This window comes from Pyrenophora tritici-repentis, chromosome 1 (assembly GCF_003171515.1).
Source record: "Pyrenophora tritici-repentis strain M4 chromosome 1, whole genome shotgun sequence".
Taxonomy (NCBI): Eukaryota; Fungi; Ascomycota; class Dothideomycetes; order Pleosporales; family Pleosporaceae; genus Pyrenophora; species Pyrenophora tritici-repentis.
In genome coordinates, this window is record NC_089390.1 from 3,090,324 (window position 1) to 3,105,635 (window position 15,312).

Below are 15,312 nucleotides of genomic sequence, written 5' to 3' on the forward strand. Positions count from 1 at the left end.
AGGCCTTGTACGATCGTACGGTGAATAACAGTAGCTAAGGTAATCTTGTGTATTGGTATTCTGGTGTATGATGATTCTACGAATGTGGGGGCTACGAAGGTATACATAGCGTTGGGTCCGAGTTGGGCCGAAGTAGGATCGAGGCGGTACATTGGGCCTTATTAGGCGACACACCGTGTGTATGCCGACACTGGCAATCTTTTCTTATTGTAACGACTGATGTAAGGAAAAACGGGTCTTCTAAAAAGGGCACAATGAGAGGGATTCCAAATAGGCATATGTGCCTACTCCGTAGGTCGCTGCACAGATCCCTCTACTCGGATTGACAGCTTGTTGCTTTCGATGAAACGTTCTAACGCGCGATTTGGTGTTGCTTTCGTGAATGCGTCCGCGGGGTTGTCCTCTCCGTTGATCCAGCGGATCTCAGTGATCTCGCGACGCTCGTATGACTGCCGAAGCGCCATGATGTCGATCATCAGTCGCTTCTCAGCAGTTGTTCCGAGTTTGACGAGGCATTCATACAAGGAGTATGAATCCGTACACACAATAAGTGGGATCGGTGGTAGACCTAGGCGTCCTGTAATTATCTTGAGGGTTGTTAGGATAGCGATAGCGATGTCGACACCGCTAACCATGCCGTACGTTTCTGAGGCAAGAACGCTCCGGGTAACGCGTTTGCATTTGGTCGAACTCCAATGGATTACGTTACCACGAATATCAAACGTGCTGTCTTGTCGACTCGACTCATTCGCAAGGATAAGTAGGTACCCTAGCTGTGAGCTAAGGTCTTGGTTGTTCGCGAAGGATCCGTCTGTGAACACTACCAGCTTTGCTATAGCGAGGTCGAGAGGGACGTATCGCAGGCCTCGTTGTATGCTCTCAGATTGCCACTGCAGCCGGCGGTTAAGCTTCACGTATTCTGTGTCCTTAGGTTGTTGTATTTGCGCAGCCGCGGAAAGATCGAACGATGCTTCAGGTTGGCATATCGACGCAATGTACGCGCCACGCGCGCGCTGCTCCATGTACTTCTGTGCTCGGTTTGCTGCCTTCGGATCAATGATTTCGATCTTGGCACCTTGTCCCTTCTGCGTAAGTAGAATCGTGTCTCCGCGCAACGTTAGAGTACATCCGTTGAACTCGAGTGATACTTCTTTGGACAGTCTCTCCTTGGGCTTGGCTCGAAAATTGGCTTTCTGGAGCGCAGCGTCTTCTGCACCAGAGAATGCAGGCGTCCCAATCGCGAGAGTATCGTCTGTCTGCAGGCCCACTATTCCAAACGCTTCCCGTCTCCCGTTCGTGATCAGGAGGCACGGGTCATACGTTGATGTAGCCATGTCGAGCTCCTTGCAGTGGTGTCCTTGGTACGTAGCAAACCAGTGGACTCCTGCTTCCGCGATTCCATAGAGTGGCTTGATTACGCGAATAATTGTTCCCTTGGGATACTTTGTTATAAGCTCCTTTGGGAGGTGCGCTAAAACCGTGCGGAATAGCTCTGTTTGTGCCTGTGGGTACGCTTGCGTGATATCTCGTAGTTCCACAACCATGCCCTCATCGAGTAATGCAGGCGCTAGGGCTAGAATCAGGCGCTGGCTGGCTCGTTGGATGGTTGGCGACTGCGTCAGGATCTCGTGTTTGCCCTCGTCATTGTAACCTTGAACAACGAGGCGTGATTTCTCGTACGGGACCATGGTCTTGCCTTTGACTTCGCGGACCATGCGCGATTTGAAGATACGATACCCGCCGTGTAGAGTTGGATCAAACAGCTCAAAACTGAATACTCCACGGCCGACGAGGTCGTCGATCTCCTTCTGATCGGATGCTTCGAATGGAGCGCCCGGGACGTTAATCACGCCGTCATTGCGTAGCTTGACGGCCAGGGCGTAATCGTCCTCCTCCTTCTTCGACAGGTACTGCACCTTGGGCTTGTTCTTTGATCCAGGTGGGCGGCCCCGCTTGCGCGGCTGAGCCGCTTGGTTGGCTTCCGCCGGTGGTACCGGTAGTGGCGGTTCATCAGCAATCGCTTCGTCTGTGGTCGGAGATCCACCTGTGCCTTGATCTGCGCCGTCTATCGCTGTAGTCAGATCGCGATAGTACGGTTTTACGACAGTGGATCGGAACGTCGTTGGGCCGTTGATCATGTCTACAGTAACATCGTGGTCCTTCATATCGATGACTCTATACGGCCCTTGCCATCCATTCTTCTCGCGCCATACCATCACCTCACTCTGAAGAGGCAGTGACAGTACCCCGTCTGTAGTAGGCCCATTCCTGGTACCAAGTGCGTTGCTCACCGCATGTTCCGCTGAGGCCTTCCGCAGCGCCCTCATCGCTTTCTGGATTGCCTCCGCGCGATGGGTTATCGAGGGAGATGGTGGTGAATCCATGGATATCCGGGGGTATGCACCGAAGACGAGCAGCGTGGGTACGAGCCCGTCTGGGCCTGCGGTGTCGTTGACGGCCTTGACTGCCATCTGCAACACTGCGGCGTCGCTGGTGCCAGTGTCAAGCTCTGTCCTCAGGATCTCGTACGCGCGTCTGAGCGGTGCGTGGTATCTTTCTACCTTGCCGATAGACCAATGGGCCTCGGTTGGCACTTGTTTACATGTGATTCCCATGATCTTCGCCTCTGATCTGAATTCGACTGACGCGAAGTTGGTGCCGGCGTCGTGGGTGACGATATCTGGCGGCCCTTGGTATGTATCAATCCAGAGCAGGCGGAGTGCTTCCCAGGTGTCTTTCGCGCTCATAGACGGTAGAAATCGCGCGCCGTTGAATGTTGTAGCCGAATCGATCACGTGAAGCACTGGTTTCCCACTCAGATACATCACATCTACGAGGATCTCGAAGTTGAATTCCCGATCATCTTTCAGCCTAAACTTGAATCGGCGCGGCGCTGGATCATGCGCTTGGCAGTGATGGCAGAACGTTTGGATCTCTCGGAGCAGCCGTTCATCCACGTCCTCGTGTCCTGCGCGTTTGAGCAATCGTATCAGCCGTTCGACGGCTGGATGCCCGAACCTCCGGTGTAAGCGTCGGAGCTCAGTCTCCGTAAGGAATACGCGCGCGCGCTCTGCCTTGCTTAGGTGGAACCACGGGTGTCCCCATTTGCGAATCACTGGAAAGGTAGCTTTTCCTTGTACCAGCTGGTCCGTAGTATTGTTGAAGTACACGTGGAGCCGGTCCATGTCTTTCAGACAGAGGAGAAACGGGGTGGGTGCGTTCAAGACCTCAAATTTGATCTTTCCAATCTGTGTCGATACATGTGCGGTTCCAATCGAAGTAGTGACGCTTCCTTTGCCAAATTGCACAGATGCGTTTCCAGCAGTAGACGTATCTAGAGTTACGGTGGGGTCCTCAGTTTGGAGCGCCCAGAACTGCTCCTTTCCGGCTGTCGATACATTTGAGGCACCAGTGTCAGGAAGAATGCCTTGGTACGTGATTCGCGAGTATCGATCCTCGATAAGGAACTGCGTTGCGGGCGTAATAGGCTCCTTGCACCTGTAGACGTCTTCTCCGGTCACGTGGTGCAGAAAGGCCTGATCTGTGAGGTACTTAACTGCCAGTCTTTGGTCCTCATCATCTTCGTCTTGCTCCTCTAGGAAGAACTGGTCGACTTCTTCCCCTCGTACGCGACGAGAAATGTGCTAAACTCCATTTGCTCTCCCGTAATCGCGCAGTGTGTGATGTACTGCGCTTTTGAGCGTTTTCTTTCTTCAAGCGTATGGTTTGTGGACCAACAGCCTGTCTTGCCGCAGACGTAACATTTCTTGTCGATTTGTGTGTTGACTCCAGAGCGGTGCTGAAGCCCACCGCGTCCGCGGGTGAATCCGCTGCGTCCACCGCGAGGGTTGTAATTCCCTCGCAATCTTCCAGAGCTGTTGTTGTTGTACCGACGATCCAAGTAGTACTGGCTATCCGTATCCGCCTCAGTGAAGTTGACGGAGACGGTCATGGCGAGTGAGTTTTCGATTGACGATCGCAGATCTCCAAACAGAACCTCGCATTCTAGAGACGGCTTGTAGAGTGCCATCTCGAGCTCCTTCACGCCTCGGCATGCTGTGATTACAGTCGTTCGGAGCGCGTATTCTCCCATGTACTGCTGTCCAAGTGCTCTTTGACACAATTGGAGCTTGTCCAGCATGATGTCAAGGACCTCGTGGAGGTTCTTTTCGGGGTTCTCCCTGCGGACTTTGACAAACGATGTCGTCGTCCAGTCCGCGTAGTAATGGCCGTGGTTGACGTCTGTGTCGAAGTGGTTCTTGAGCTTTGTGTAGGCAGTCAAGAACGTATCCATCCGCTGATCGACGAAGTGGAGGTAATACTCCTCTGCGCGGCCGTCGAGAATCCGTGGAAAGACTGCATGGAACTGCCCTGGCTCGATGTCTGCGTGATAACAGATGCTGTAGAAGATCTTCAATTTATCGTCTAGGAGGTCGTACGGCTTTCCCGTATACTTTTTGTCTCGGTCCCACATTTTCACGAAGACATTGATCGTCTTAGGATCCAGTTTCTCATTGCCAAACTCGATTGGTGGAACTGCCTTGTACGGGTCTGTTTCACCAGAGGGCACAATTGGGGGAACGCTCAGTCCCTTCGGACGTTGCGGGTATGCTGGTGTATACTCGCGGAATCGGTCGAAGTTGTTGTAGGTGAGGGGAGGTTGCTGACTTTGGACGCGCTGATAGGCTGGCTGCGGTGCGGATTCAGTTGTCTCTACAGGCTGGCTTCGGATTGGTTGGTTTTGGGCTTTCTCAATCGTTTTTGCTAGCTGGTCCTGAATCTGTTGTTCTTCCTCAACGGTCTCCTGTCGTCCTTGCACACGGGCGTGGGTCTGGTCTTGATCGCGGGTTTGCCGACTGTCTACGTCTCGGCCTCTTGTCCTTACAGGCGTTTGGGTTCGGCTCTGGGCCTGGCTTGATAATCTCCTGTCTGTGGACTGTACTGATCCTTCACTGCGTTGTTGCCGTAGTGCCCGCTCTTGCAACATGTGCGCAGCTGATCGTGTGTCAAACACAGCCGACTGGAATACGTCCTGAGGCCATTCTAGGTACTCCTCCATGCGTAATAACCTAGCTAGAGACTCACTAGGTGCCATATTAATACGGCCAGTATACACTCCCTTAAAGCGGAGGATCCGCTTTAGTTCCTTTGTGTATATTGGCTGGGCACGTAGGAACATTGCCTCTGTCCATCCTTCAAAGTCCTGACGGAACTCCCAAAAGAGTTCTTCATCTGCTGTTGGTCGATCTGTATAGTCCGCAATCGCACGCGCAATGTACGTTGTTGCTGTAGTAATCCCTACCTCATCGTCTGGAGCTTCAACGTTGTCCTCCCAAATCTCTGGATCGATGTGATGCCATTCTCTTGGTTTTATGTTTGTGGTCCCTAGTAGCGCCTCTAGTGTGGGTACCACTCTTCTACTACTGCTCGCCATTCCTACTGCCGGTGTCCTGGCTACCGGTGCTCTTTCCGATGATGTTCTCTCTCCTGCTATTGTGTTCTTGTTGACGCTTGTTGCGCTAGCTGCGTTCGCTAGAGATGCGTCGGTGGTCGTGGGTTGTACACGGGTCAAATCTCAACCGGTCGGTTGGCGCGTGTATAGACGGCGTCTTGGAACGCTTCTGATACGGCTGTAACGGTCGGTCGCTAGCCACGAACGACGCCTGATATAGCTAACAGTGAGCTTAGCATAGATAACTCCGCCTTGCTGATATAGGCAATCTAGGGAACGCGCGGGGTAAAGAATCTATCTCTTCTTAACCTAACTGTCTGTGACTGCCGTGCAATCACTGATCAGTGTTGGAAGGCCTTGTACGATCGTACGGTGAATAACAGTAGCTAAGGTAATCTTGTGTATTGGTATTCTGGTGTATGATGATTCTACGAATGTGGGGGCTACGAAGGTATACATAGCGTTGGGTCCGAGTTGGGCCGAAGTAGGATCGAGGCGGTACATTGGGCCTTATTAGGCGACACACCGTGTGTATGCCGACAACTATACTACAAAATCTCGCGATAATAGCTATTGTGGGTGGCTCTACAGCCTCATCTTTTAGTATACTAGTGTGGTTTTGGTGTTGCATTGGCTGACCTGTTGCATTGGATGCGCACGGACGGTAGTGGTCCAAGCTTCCTGCCCGGAAAAACTCGCCGGGCTGGCTGTACGCGCATGTCCCAACAACCTTTCAATATCGCAGTCATTTTGTCCTATTCTATTGAGATAAAGCTTGCTTTGTAAGCAAAGAAGCAAATGCATTAAGCTCTATCAGGAGTTTGTTAGCGGGGAAGTCTCATTGGGCCTATTCCTAGGTTGGGAAGCTTTTCTGCAACACAACCTGCGAGAGACAAGGAGAAACAGCTACTTTTTGTGTGAGTTCTACGAGGATAATAAGAAGTATCTAGTGTAATATAACAAATGTAGGCAACTCTTCTATGTCGCGATTAAGTTGCGTGATATGAGTTTTTTTAGAGCCCGGGCAAACACCTACTGCGTAAAGTTAAACTATATTTCTACTACTATCTTCTACTAACCAGTATGACTCCTAACTAATTATGTAAATCATAGTACGTCGAAATACTCAACAACCTCTACTTTTCCAATAAGAGGCTGGTTACGGAAAGCGTATTGGATCTGTTCAGTAAGCAGACTATGTGTACTAAGAGCGAATCGTATGGTGATAGGGCCATAAATGTAAACTACTACTGCGCACCGCTATCTAGAATAAGTAAACACAAAACATAGATATAATAGGATTATATTCTGGAATATTATTAGTTATTGTTGAGAATATCTAGGTTCAGTCCAGGGTAGAAGGTGCTTGAGAGTCACATGATATGCTGGTGTGGCAGGCACTGCCCGGCGGGCAATAGCACCCACCACAACAGCCAAAAGTCTGTGACACCGGACAACACGATAGTTAATACAATACGTTGCAACCACTCTGCCTTGTCCCTCTCACTTGGTAACCTGTGGTAGTCATACTACTGGAGGGACCTCGTTGTCAGGCCTACGCAATGCGAGGTGTACAATATATATCGTTAGTATTAGTGCACCATCTTGCATAAGAGTTTACCTACGGTTCCCTCTGAGGACATAACCTGCCTAGGTAACATGGAGACAAGGTATGTTACCATGCCCAGGTGTTCAACAGTCAGAAGAGATGGCAGCTATGAGTAGTTGCCCTGAACTTATAATTTCTTCCAGCAAGATTGGGTATCCCAATGATCGCAATGTGCGCATCTGTGACTCGCTCCCTCGAAACTTCAGAGAAAGCATCTCACAACCAATCCTGTATACCGGGAGGGGACACAGGTAGTAACTAAGGCAACGAATAAACTTAGGTAAGCAACATTTGAATCAACACAAGACGGAACTATACTTCCGATGCTCGGCAAAGAGATGGAAGTGTATACGAAACATACCACGAAATAAAACTCGTGCGCATTGACCTCGTGGTTGTTCCCTGAGTGCGAGGGCGATAAGACAGCCCTGGAACCGCACGTATGGGATAGGAAATTACTCATCATTATGTCATTCGAAACTCAACCTGTCAACACTGACACCTGCCATCACTGCCACTGTAATATGCCCAAGTCGCGGTAGCACAAGAACTCCAAACCCTGTATCTTCCAGCTGCTATTGCATATAGTTGGACATTCCGATAACCTAACACCCTTGTTCGCGTGCGTAGTCACTAACTATCTACATCCCGACATCACGGCCAGGAATCAAGTTGGTCACAGGATCCCGAGGTCGGAAACACTTAGGCCACAAATCTACGTCCCCCCTTATTACTCCTGGATCCATGCAGCTGCCGGTCTTCGCGAGCCGCTGATGTTGGTTGAATAGTACGCGAAGCGTTTGGCGTAGACAATCCGCGGGACAGGGGTCTTATTCGGGCCTTTTATGGGGAATTTTGTAAGCGAACCTCGCGCTAATGCAGGTTCGCCAGCGATGAGCATTTCCCGGCTCCCCTGCCGTCGACGAGTGCCATCACGAAGAGGATCACAACATGGTGGGATTCTGAAATTCTGAACCAGCTGGGATAGACAAAGGAGATGAATCTCGCGTGTCTGGCTGCCTTCGATATAAAGTGTCTCAAGATGGTGGATTAATGCAGCCTGCACGGTCCACTGTGAGACGGAATCGACGCCCTCTGAGCCAGCAGGCCAGTCCATGAAGAAGAGTAAGAGACCGCTTTCTCAACTTGCATATGCTCCAGGGTTCAGTTATAACCGTGCCTCCATCACTGGAGTCTGAGCGCGCACAGCACCCAGGGGGATGGTCCAGCCGTGCCACATTCGACCAGTTGGTACCCTTAGGCCGCCCACACCAAACAATCACGACCTCGACACGGGAAAGCATGTTAGTAACGCTCGCCGCGCATTACCAGTAGCATCCCAGACACTGCCCCAGGAGGGAACGAAAACTGGGCCTACATGGGTCTCTCTGGCAGCTGGTGAACAAGACAGATGTTGATGGTTATTTGGCATTCTGGGGTGGGTCTCCATATCGCACGGCAAAGCTTCGATAGCAGATTGATATGCGTCGAATTCCTTCCTCTTTTGAAACCCCCTTGGGAGAATGCACTCCGCTTAGCCGTGCCTCACACTGGACCGCAATGTTCTCAAGAAGATCCACCTTCGCACGGCAGAGCGATGTGTTCCTGCAGTATTCTCTTCCATTCGTTTTCTGCCCTCTCATGAATTGTTTCTTTTCCCTATCGTTCTTGTCCATTATTTTGTGTTGTAGAAACAGCTCTCGCTATAGTGAATCTTAAAAATGACATACTATGGGGATAATTCCCCACAACTCGCTGCCTCGGTGATCGCACTGACAGTGATCGCGTTCATTACTTTCGGTTTGCGGGTTTACACAAGACTCCACAACCATGCCTGGGGATTAGATGACTGGGCTATGACCATCGCAACTGTACGTAAGACCTCGGTGATCTCGCTGGAGGTCAGTTAGGCTAACAACAAAACTCCAGGTACCATTCACAGGATTATCCATATCGTGTATTGGAGGTGCATTTAGTGGGATTGGAGTGCACGAGTTCAGACTCTCGGCAGCTGAGAAAGTCCAGGGAATGCAGGTATGAATATATACATCTTTCAACAGCCTCAATCCCTTACTGATCTACTTAGTTTTTCTTCTTTTTCGAATGCTTTTACTGCGCCGCTATCATCCCCATCAAACTAAGTATCTCTTTCATGCTGATCCGTATCGCATCGAGAAGAAAACTGTTTGTATACAGTCTATACGCCGTCTCCGCCATGTTCGTAACCATGAACCTCATCGCATTGTTGTACATCATATTTCAATGCGCGCCAATATCATACGCCTGGGATACTTCGACTCTTGGCGGGAAGTGCAACCCCGCGCAGACGCTTGCAGATATCTACTACGCGACAACAGCGGTCAACATTGCGACGGACTGGTTTTGTGCGCTGTTGCCCATACCACTTCTATGGAATGTACAATTGAACAGGAACGCCAAGCTATCGGTGGGTGTCATTCTTGGGTTGGGAGCCTTGTGAGTCCAGTTCGGTTGTACTATGTTTAGCATTGCTCACATCCGTCGTAGGGCCAGTCTGTCAGCCTGCATTCGCCTTGTCTATACTGTCAACCTAACCAACGCAACCGAATATCTCCGTAAGCTCCGATACTCACCTGATCAACTCGCGCACTACTAACGCACTGAACAGATGGCGTCTCCGATGTGGTCCTTTGGGGCTATGCCGAAAACGGCGTCGGCATGATTGTAGGATGTGTCGCTACCCTCCGCCCCCTCTTGCAACGCGTCCTCAGACTTGGAAGCAGTGGTAGCTCGAATCCAAACCATCAAACACCCAAGGCAGGCTATGTGAGACGACCAGCTGTCAAGAGCCATCTGAGTGGAAGGGATGAGGAGTGGGTTGCCCTAGAGGATGGCCAAATGGTAAACATGGTCCAGGGTCGGAGCACCTCTGGAAGTGAAGAGCACATATTGCCTATGAATGGTACCGGTATCCATGTTACTAGTACGGTGGAGCAGAGGTCCAGTGCTATTTGAGGGAAGAGAATGCTGGGTTCTCCGCGTATGTGTCGATGCGAAACGATAATAGGTCAGAGCCAACATTGCATGTATAGAAATAAGAAAAACCAAGTCAATGTCCACTTCTCGTCGCACTCCTTCAAATCATCGATCTACGATCCAGATGGTTGCGCTTATCGTCCATGCAACTAAAAGGATTTGCAAACTTGGACAGGGAGGTGTCTCCTGAGGCTGACTAGCCAATCATGATACAATCCAACTGATCATCGCTACAAACGATAAAATGTGGGAACTTCCCCAAGGAGAAGCGATACGAGACTTTTTCAGTTCTTGCAATGACGAGCAACCTGTAACTTTGAAGTGAGGCGGAATACTATAGGCTTCGGGATATGTGTGCCGGCACTATTCAGGCGGCTGGACGTTGCGCAACGCTCCGAGTTTTGCCGAGCGTCCCGGAGGCCAGGGCTAGCCCTAGGCCTAAAACAAATTTAGAGGGCTTACGTCACAGCGACGGGATCCTTGCTTGTCGTGTGACGGCTTGTTTGTGCTTCGCGACTTTACAGTACATACGACAACGTTCTTCTTGTTTTGCGGGTGGACTTGCTCAGTGTCTGTAATTTCTTCTTCGGAGATAATGCCTTTGCAAAGTGTGTTTTAAAATAGACAATTGCATCCCTCAGCCTGTTAGGGTTGGAGGCGCTGGTTGCTGGCTTCGAGGCAGGTACCTTGCCGAGTGATCTTGTTACCTACCTTGGTACTTATGATAGGGTGTCTTGGGTCTGAGCATGCCAAAACTGCATGAGTCGTTCCAGCGAGCAATGAGCAGTCATGGGTGTTGAGACTAGGCAGCAGAAGGGTGGAAGGTTTGCCCTTGCGCTTATTGATTACAACCACAGACATTGGGCACTTGAAGTTACCTCCCTAGGTACTTTAATGACCACACCGCGAACTTTCAATGAATACGCCCCTCTAGCGCCCCTCTAGCGTGTGCAATGAGGTTCTGGAGAGCTTTACTCCTCTATGGAGCTAATAACAAGTGTTCACATTCGGCGGACGTCCATCACCTTCACCATCTGGGCATTCGAGAAACACCTGTGCTACTGACGAGCGATGACAGCATCGAACGAAGTTCTTCTTGCTTCTAAGCGAGGTTCAGCTGGGACGTAACTAAATGTGAGCTTCTCCGCATGGAGCCAATCCCGCCCTGCATTACGCTTGCATATAGTATAGTCCTAGCACGCTGTTGCCTAATGTTTGTGTCGCAGCAAATCCTGGCCTTTGCTTCTGTTCATAGTACTTAAACCATACGAATAGCCATTGATTCTCATCAACATTTTCAATTCACATCCAATACAGCTGCCGGCTATCCTTCAAGAACGCCAACTGATTCGTAATGGCATCTGCATCAGGTAGCGTGTTCGGTGAGACGCTTCATACAATCACCACCACCAAACTTGAGGAGCTCGCAAAGCAACGCGTTGCCTTTGAAGAAGAGTACTCTGCGCTACTCGACTCCATAAAAGCAGAACCAGATCCACTCAAGCGTGTAGGCCTCTTACTTGATGGCTCGAAAATATGTCTTGGCATTCGGACGGACAATAAGGGAACCAAAGATGGCCGGACCAGCCGTGTAATTATCAACCGATCCCGCAATATTCGCCTTGAGACCGATATTAGGAACCTTGATCGTTTCATTGAGCAAGCTCGCTTCGACCCCTCCGTCTCATTAAAAGTCATCGCGGACTGGGAAAAGACGCTGCTCCAATATCTTTCAGTTCAGTCTACGAAGTTTCAGTACGCGGACCTCTATGGCAAGCTCGTCACCGAATGGCTTTCTTCCGATAAGACCACGGGTGGGGATGCTGATGTTGAAATGACGGGGAGTTTTGAGGAAATACCCGGTGCAAAGAAGCTTGCTTCACGTGTCGAGTGGGAGAAGGATGTCTTCCAGGCGGCTGGTGTAGATGAGCAAGAACTACATTCGTACCTCCAAGAGCTATTTGTAGTAAACAAGAAAGCGGGAACAGCAGCAATCCGTGACCTACGTCAGAAAGTGGTCGAGTTTGAGAACAATTTCAACGACTCAGCGCAGTTTAACCAGTTTACTCTGCGCGAAGCAATCCAAGGGCTCCAAAACTCTGATCTTCTCTCGAATGAGAAGCGAGAGACTTTGAGAGACTTTCTTAGTAATGGTATGTGTTTGTGCCATGAAGAAGGAACGCAAATTTGACAGACTTCTTAGATGTGATCCTGCTGGAACTCTGCGACATCCTCAACATACGAATGACAGCTCTCGGCCGCTGGACTTGGGGTGCTGAAGTTCTACTAGAAGAACGAAGGAAGATCAACGGAGAGTTCTCCATCCATTTTGATTCCGATCTTCTCCAGGCAATCTTCTTGCATCACATTGGCGTAAAGTGGTAGGTTGCAACGCCTCGAGCTTCAAGGATAGAACTGACAACAACACTTGATTAGGTCTGTATTCTTCAAATCAGCATTCTCAGCCATGCATAAACACGAGGCTTGGACACGGAACGCCACTGAGATTCCAAAAACCGACCGCATCCGGCGCTCGTATTTCTTGGGCGACCAAGGTACCAAGGTCGCCGCGAGTCTCGAACAGAGGCGCAAAAGTAGGCATCATGCCCGATACTTCGCACACCAATTGTTGGACTTTGAAACCCAGCAAATCGAGACAGAAGAAGGTGAAGAAGAAGCCGAGTATGGTGATTATGTCGTCAAGAAGCGTAGGATGGCAGGTCAAGCCCCAGCCATTGCTATGGTATCTTCGATGCCAGGGCGCCCCAAGCAGACTGCAAGAAAATCTACTGGTGGCAAAGCACCCAGGAAACAACTTGCCTCTAGGGCCATGAGATACAGCGCGCAAGAGGATCTGCATCTGCATGAGGATATAGGGACGGATGAAGACGAAGAAGATGAGGATGATGAAGATGAAGAGTACGATTATGAAGACGACATGTACCGCCATGAATCGAAAAAACCAATGGAAGCGAAGCAAAGCCTACTTCACCTTTTATCCACCGAAGTTATCGTCAACACACGGCTGCATGGGGAACTTACTTGTTTCCGTACGATTTTCGACTCCTGGAACTCTCTTCTGCCCCATGAGACGATTTTGACGGTCCTCAGCTTTCTTGGTATCTCGGACAGGTGGACAAAGTTCTTTGCGCGTTACCTCCATGCACCGTTGAAGTTTGCAGATGACCCATCTTCTGAGCCGCGTTTGCGCCGTCGAGGCATGCCTGGCTCCCACACACTAAGTGATACGTTGGGCGAGACCGTACTTTTCTGCCTGGACTTTGCTGTAAATCAGGCTACTCATGGAGTGGATCTTTACCGCATTGGTGATGATGTCTGGTTTTGGAACAAGGACTACGATACCTGCACAAACGCCTGGGCCAGCGTTCTCAACTTCACGGAAATTATGGGGGTTAAGGTAGGTCTCTATCCAGTCTTTCCTCTGGGTGTTACACTAACAGCTATTCTAGTTGGATGAGAAGAAGACCGGCAGCATGCGTATCTCGCACATTGATGAGAAGACCATCGATGACCGCCTACCAGAAGGCGAGATTCGTTGGGGTTTCTTGCAGCTCGACCCGAAGAGCGGTAGGTTCGAGATTGACCAAAAGATGGTCGACGGCCATGTAGAAGAGCTGCGCACACAGCTACAGGGCAAATCCAAGAGTGTGATCGACTACATCCAAGCCTGGGTAAGTGGTCCAAAAATCTATTAGGTTTGGAAAAGGAGTAGACTAATTTTGTATAACAGAATTCATATGCTGCGACTTTCTTCAGCTCTAATTTCGGCAAGGCCGCCAACTGTTTCGGCCGTGAACATGTGGACAAAATGCTCGCTACCCATCGTCACATCCAGGACAGCATCTTTCCCAAAAGCAGCATTGTACAACACCTCAAGGACATGATCGAACAGCGCTTCTCCGTGAAGGGTGTTCCTGATGGGTTTCTCTTCTTTCCAGTTGAGCTCGGCGGTCTGGAACTCAAGTCTCCGTTTGTGGGCCTTCTACAAACCCGGGAATCGGTGGAAGAGGATCCCTTCCAACTCATTGACAGATACAAAGAAGATGAACGCGATGACTACAATGCTGCCAAGCGCATATTCGACAGGGGTACACGCGCTAACAAACATCGCATTGAAGATACGAACTGGAAGCCTAGCGATTCTGAGGCTTTCTTCTCCTTTGAGGAGTTCACCAAATACCGCGAAGCATTTGCTAGCGTAGGCAAGGCAAACCTGGTGAGCACATACAAGGAGTTGCTGAAGCTTCCCCGAGAGAAGCCTATCGATGCAAGCGCGGATGTCCAGTTTGCGTTGGCTCGACTGTCCGGCAACACCAACTTGCGGGGCATTCTTACGCACTGGGGTTCCATGGAGGCTTACTGGAAATGGATTGCTCAGATGTATGGCCCCGAGATGATCAACATGTTTGGTGGTCTCAACGCTGTCGACTTTGGATTGCTTCCTATCGGCATGGTCTCCATGTTCAGACAGAGGCGTACTAAGTGGCAAGGTTGAGCACCAGGACAGAGCAGGAGTTCTGATTGAGGAGGCTGACTGCAGGTAATATGGCGGTATCGTGGGTGGGCGGAAGTGAGTGATTTGAACTAGCAGTAGCAGCAGGACAGAAATTGAACACATGGAGAGACGGCCCAATCGAGTAGGTTATGTATGCTGGGTTATGATTCAAATGGACTCATGACGACGCAATTGCTGCCCTAGGTGAAACGATGCCATCACTGCACCTGGGTGACATGGCATACTTGACGATGACCGTGTGGGTAAAACCCGCTACTCTAATTTCTAATCGTCGTATGTGGCGCCTACAGTAGCTTTTGTATATTAGGGTGTCAAGTATTTCATGTCACCCAGGTGACTGCGTGATGTTTGGATCATGGAAGCATGCGCGACTAAAGGCTTTCTTTTGCAGTGTTATCCTAGTCAGAGCAATAACCATTGGGGCCCAAAACAAGAAAGCTCGAACAGTGCAATTTTGGGCATTTGTCGAACGCATGTCAGGCACCATGCTGTTTTTAGCACAGTCCGGTCGAATGTCAATATGTCAGCCCACTAGTTGACAGGTGTATCCTCGCATGTTCGTGCAAGTTCTTTGCCATGCGGCACAACTCGACCAATAAGATACGACTCACGTGATGCTGCAGGTAGAACCCCTACAAAACGACAGAACCAGGCTTCGTCATCGAGCGCTGGTTGCCGAGTTGGCAGCGTGTAGCGCAA

The 15,312-nt window shown here is 50.2% G+C and overlaps 3 protein-coding genes across 3 annotated transcripts; 2 read left to right on the plus strand and 1 right to left on the minus strand.

Annotated features, from left to right (window-relative positions):
• Nucleotides 1-284: 284 nt before the first annotated feature.
• Nucleotides 285-5,434, minus strand: PtrM4_012310 (uncharacterized protein; the record flags this gene model as incomplete). The annotated part of the gene is made up of 2 exons (XM_066103050.1): nt 285-3,541; nt 3,607-5,434. The coding sequence occupies 2 exons, from the start codon at nt 5,432-5,434 to the stop codon at nt 285-287; spliced, it is 5,085 nt and encodes a 1,694-aa protein (XP_065965252.1).
• A 3,483-nt stretch (nt 5,435-8,917) lies between these two features.
• On the plus strand, nt 8,918-10,055 carry PtrM4_012320 (uncharacterized protein; the record flags this gene model as incomplete). The annotated part of the gene is made up of 5 exons (XM_001931169.2): nt 8,918-8,932; nt 8,991-9,095; nt 9,148-9,536; nt 9,588-9,655; nt 9,709-10,055. The coding sequence occupies 5 exons, from the start codon at nt 8,918-8,920 to the stop codon at nt 10,053-10,055; spliced, it is 924 nt and encodes a 307-aa protein (XP_001931204.2).
• A 1,375-nt stretch (nt 10,056-11,430) lies between these two features.
• Nucleotides 11,431-14,592, plus strand: PtrM4_012330 (uncharacterized protein; the record flags this gene model as incomplete). The annotated part of the gene is made up of 5 exons (XM_001931170.1): nt 11,431-12,229; nt 12,280-12,457; nt 12,513-13,494; nt 13,547-13,768; nt 13,828-14,592. The coding sequence occupies 5 exons, from the start codon at nt 11,431-11,433 to the stop codon at nt 14,590-14,592; spliced, it is 2,946 nt and encodes a 981-aa protein (XP_001931205.1).
• Nucleotides 14,593-15,312: the final 720 nt, after the last annotated feature.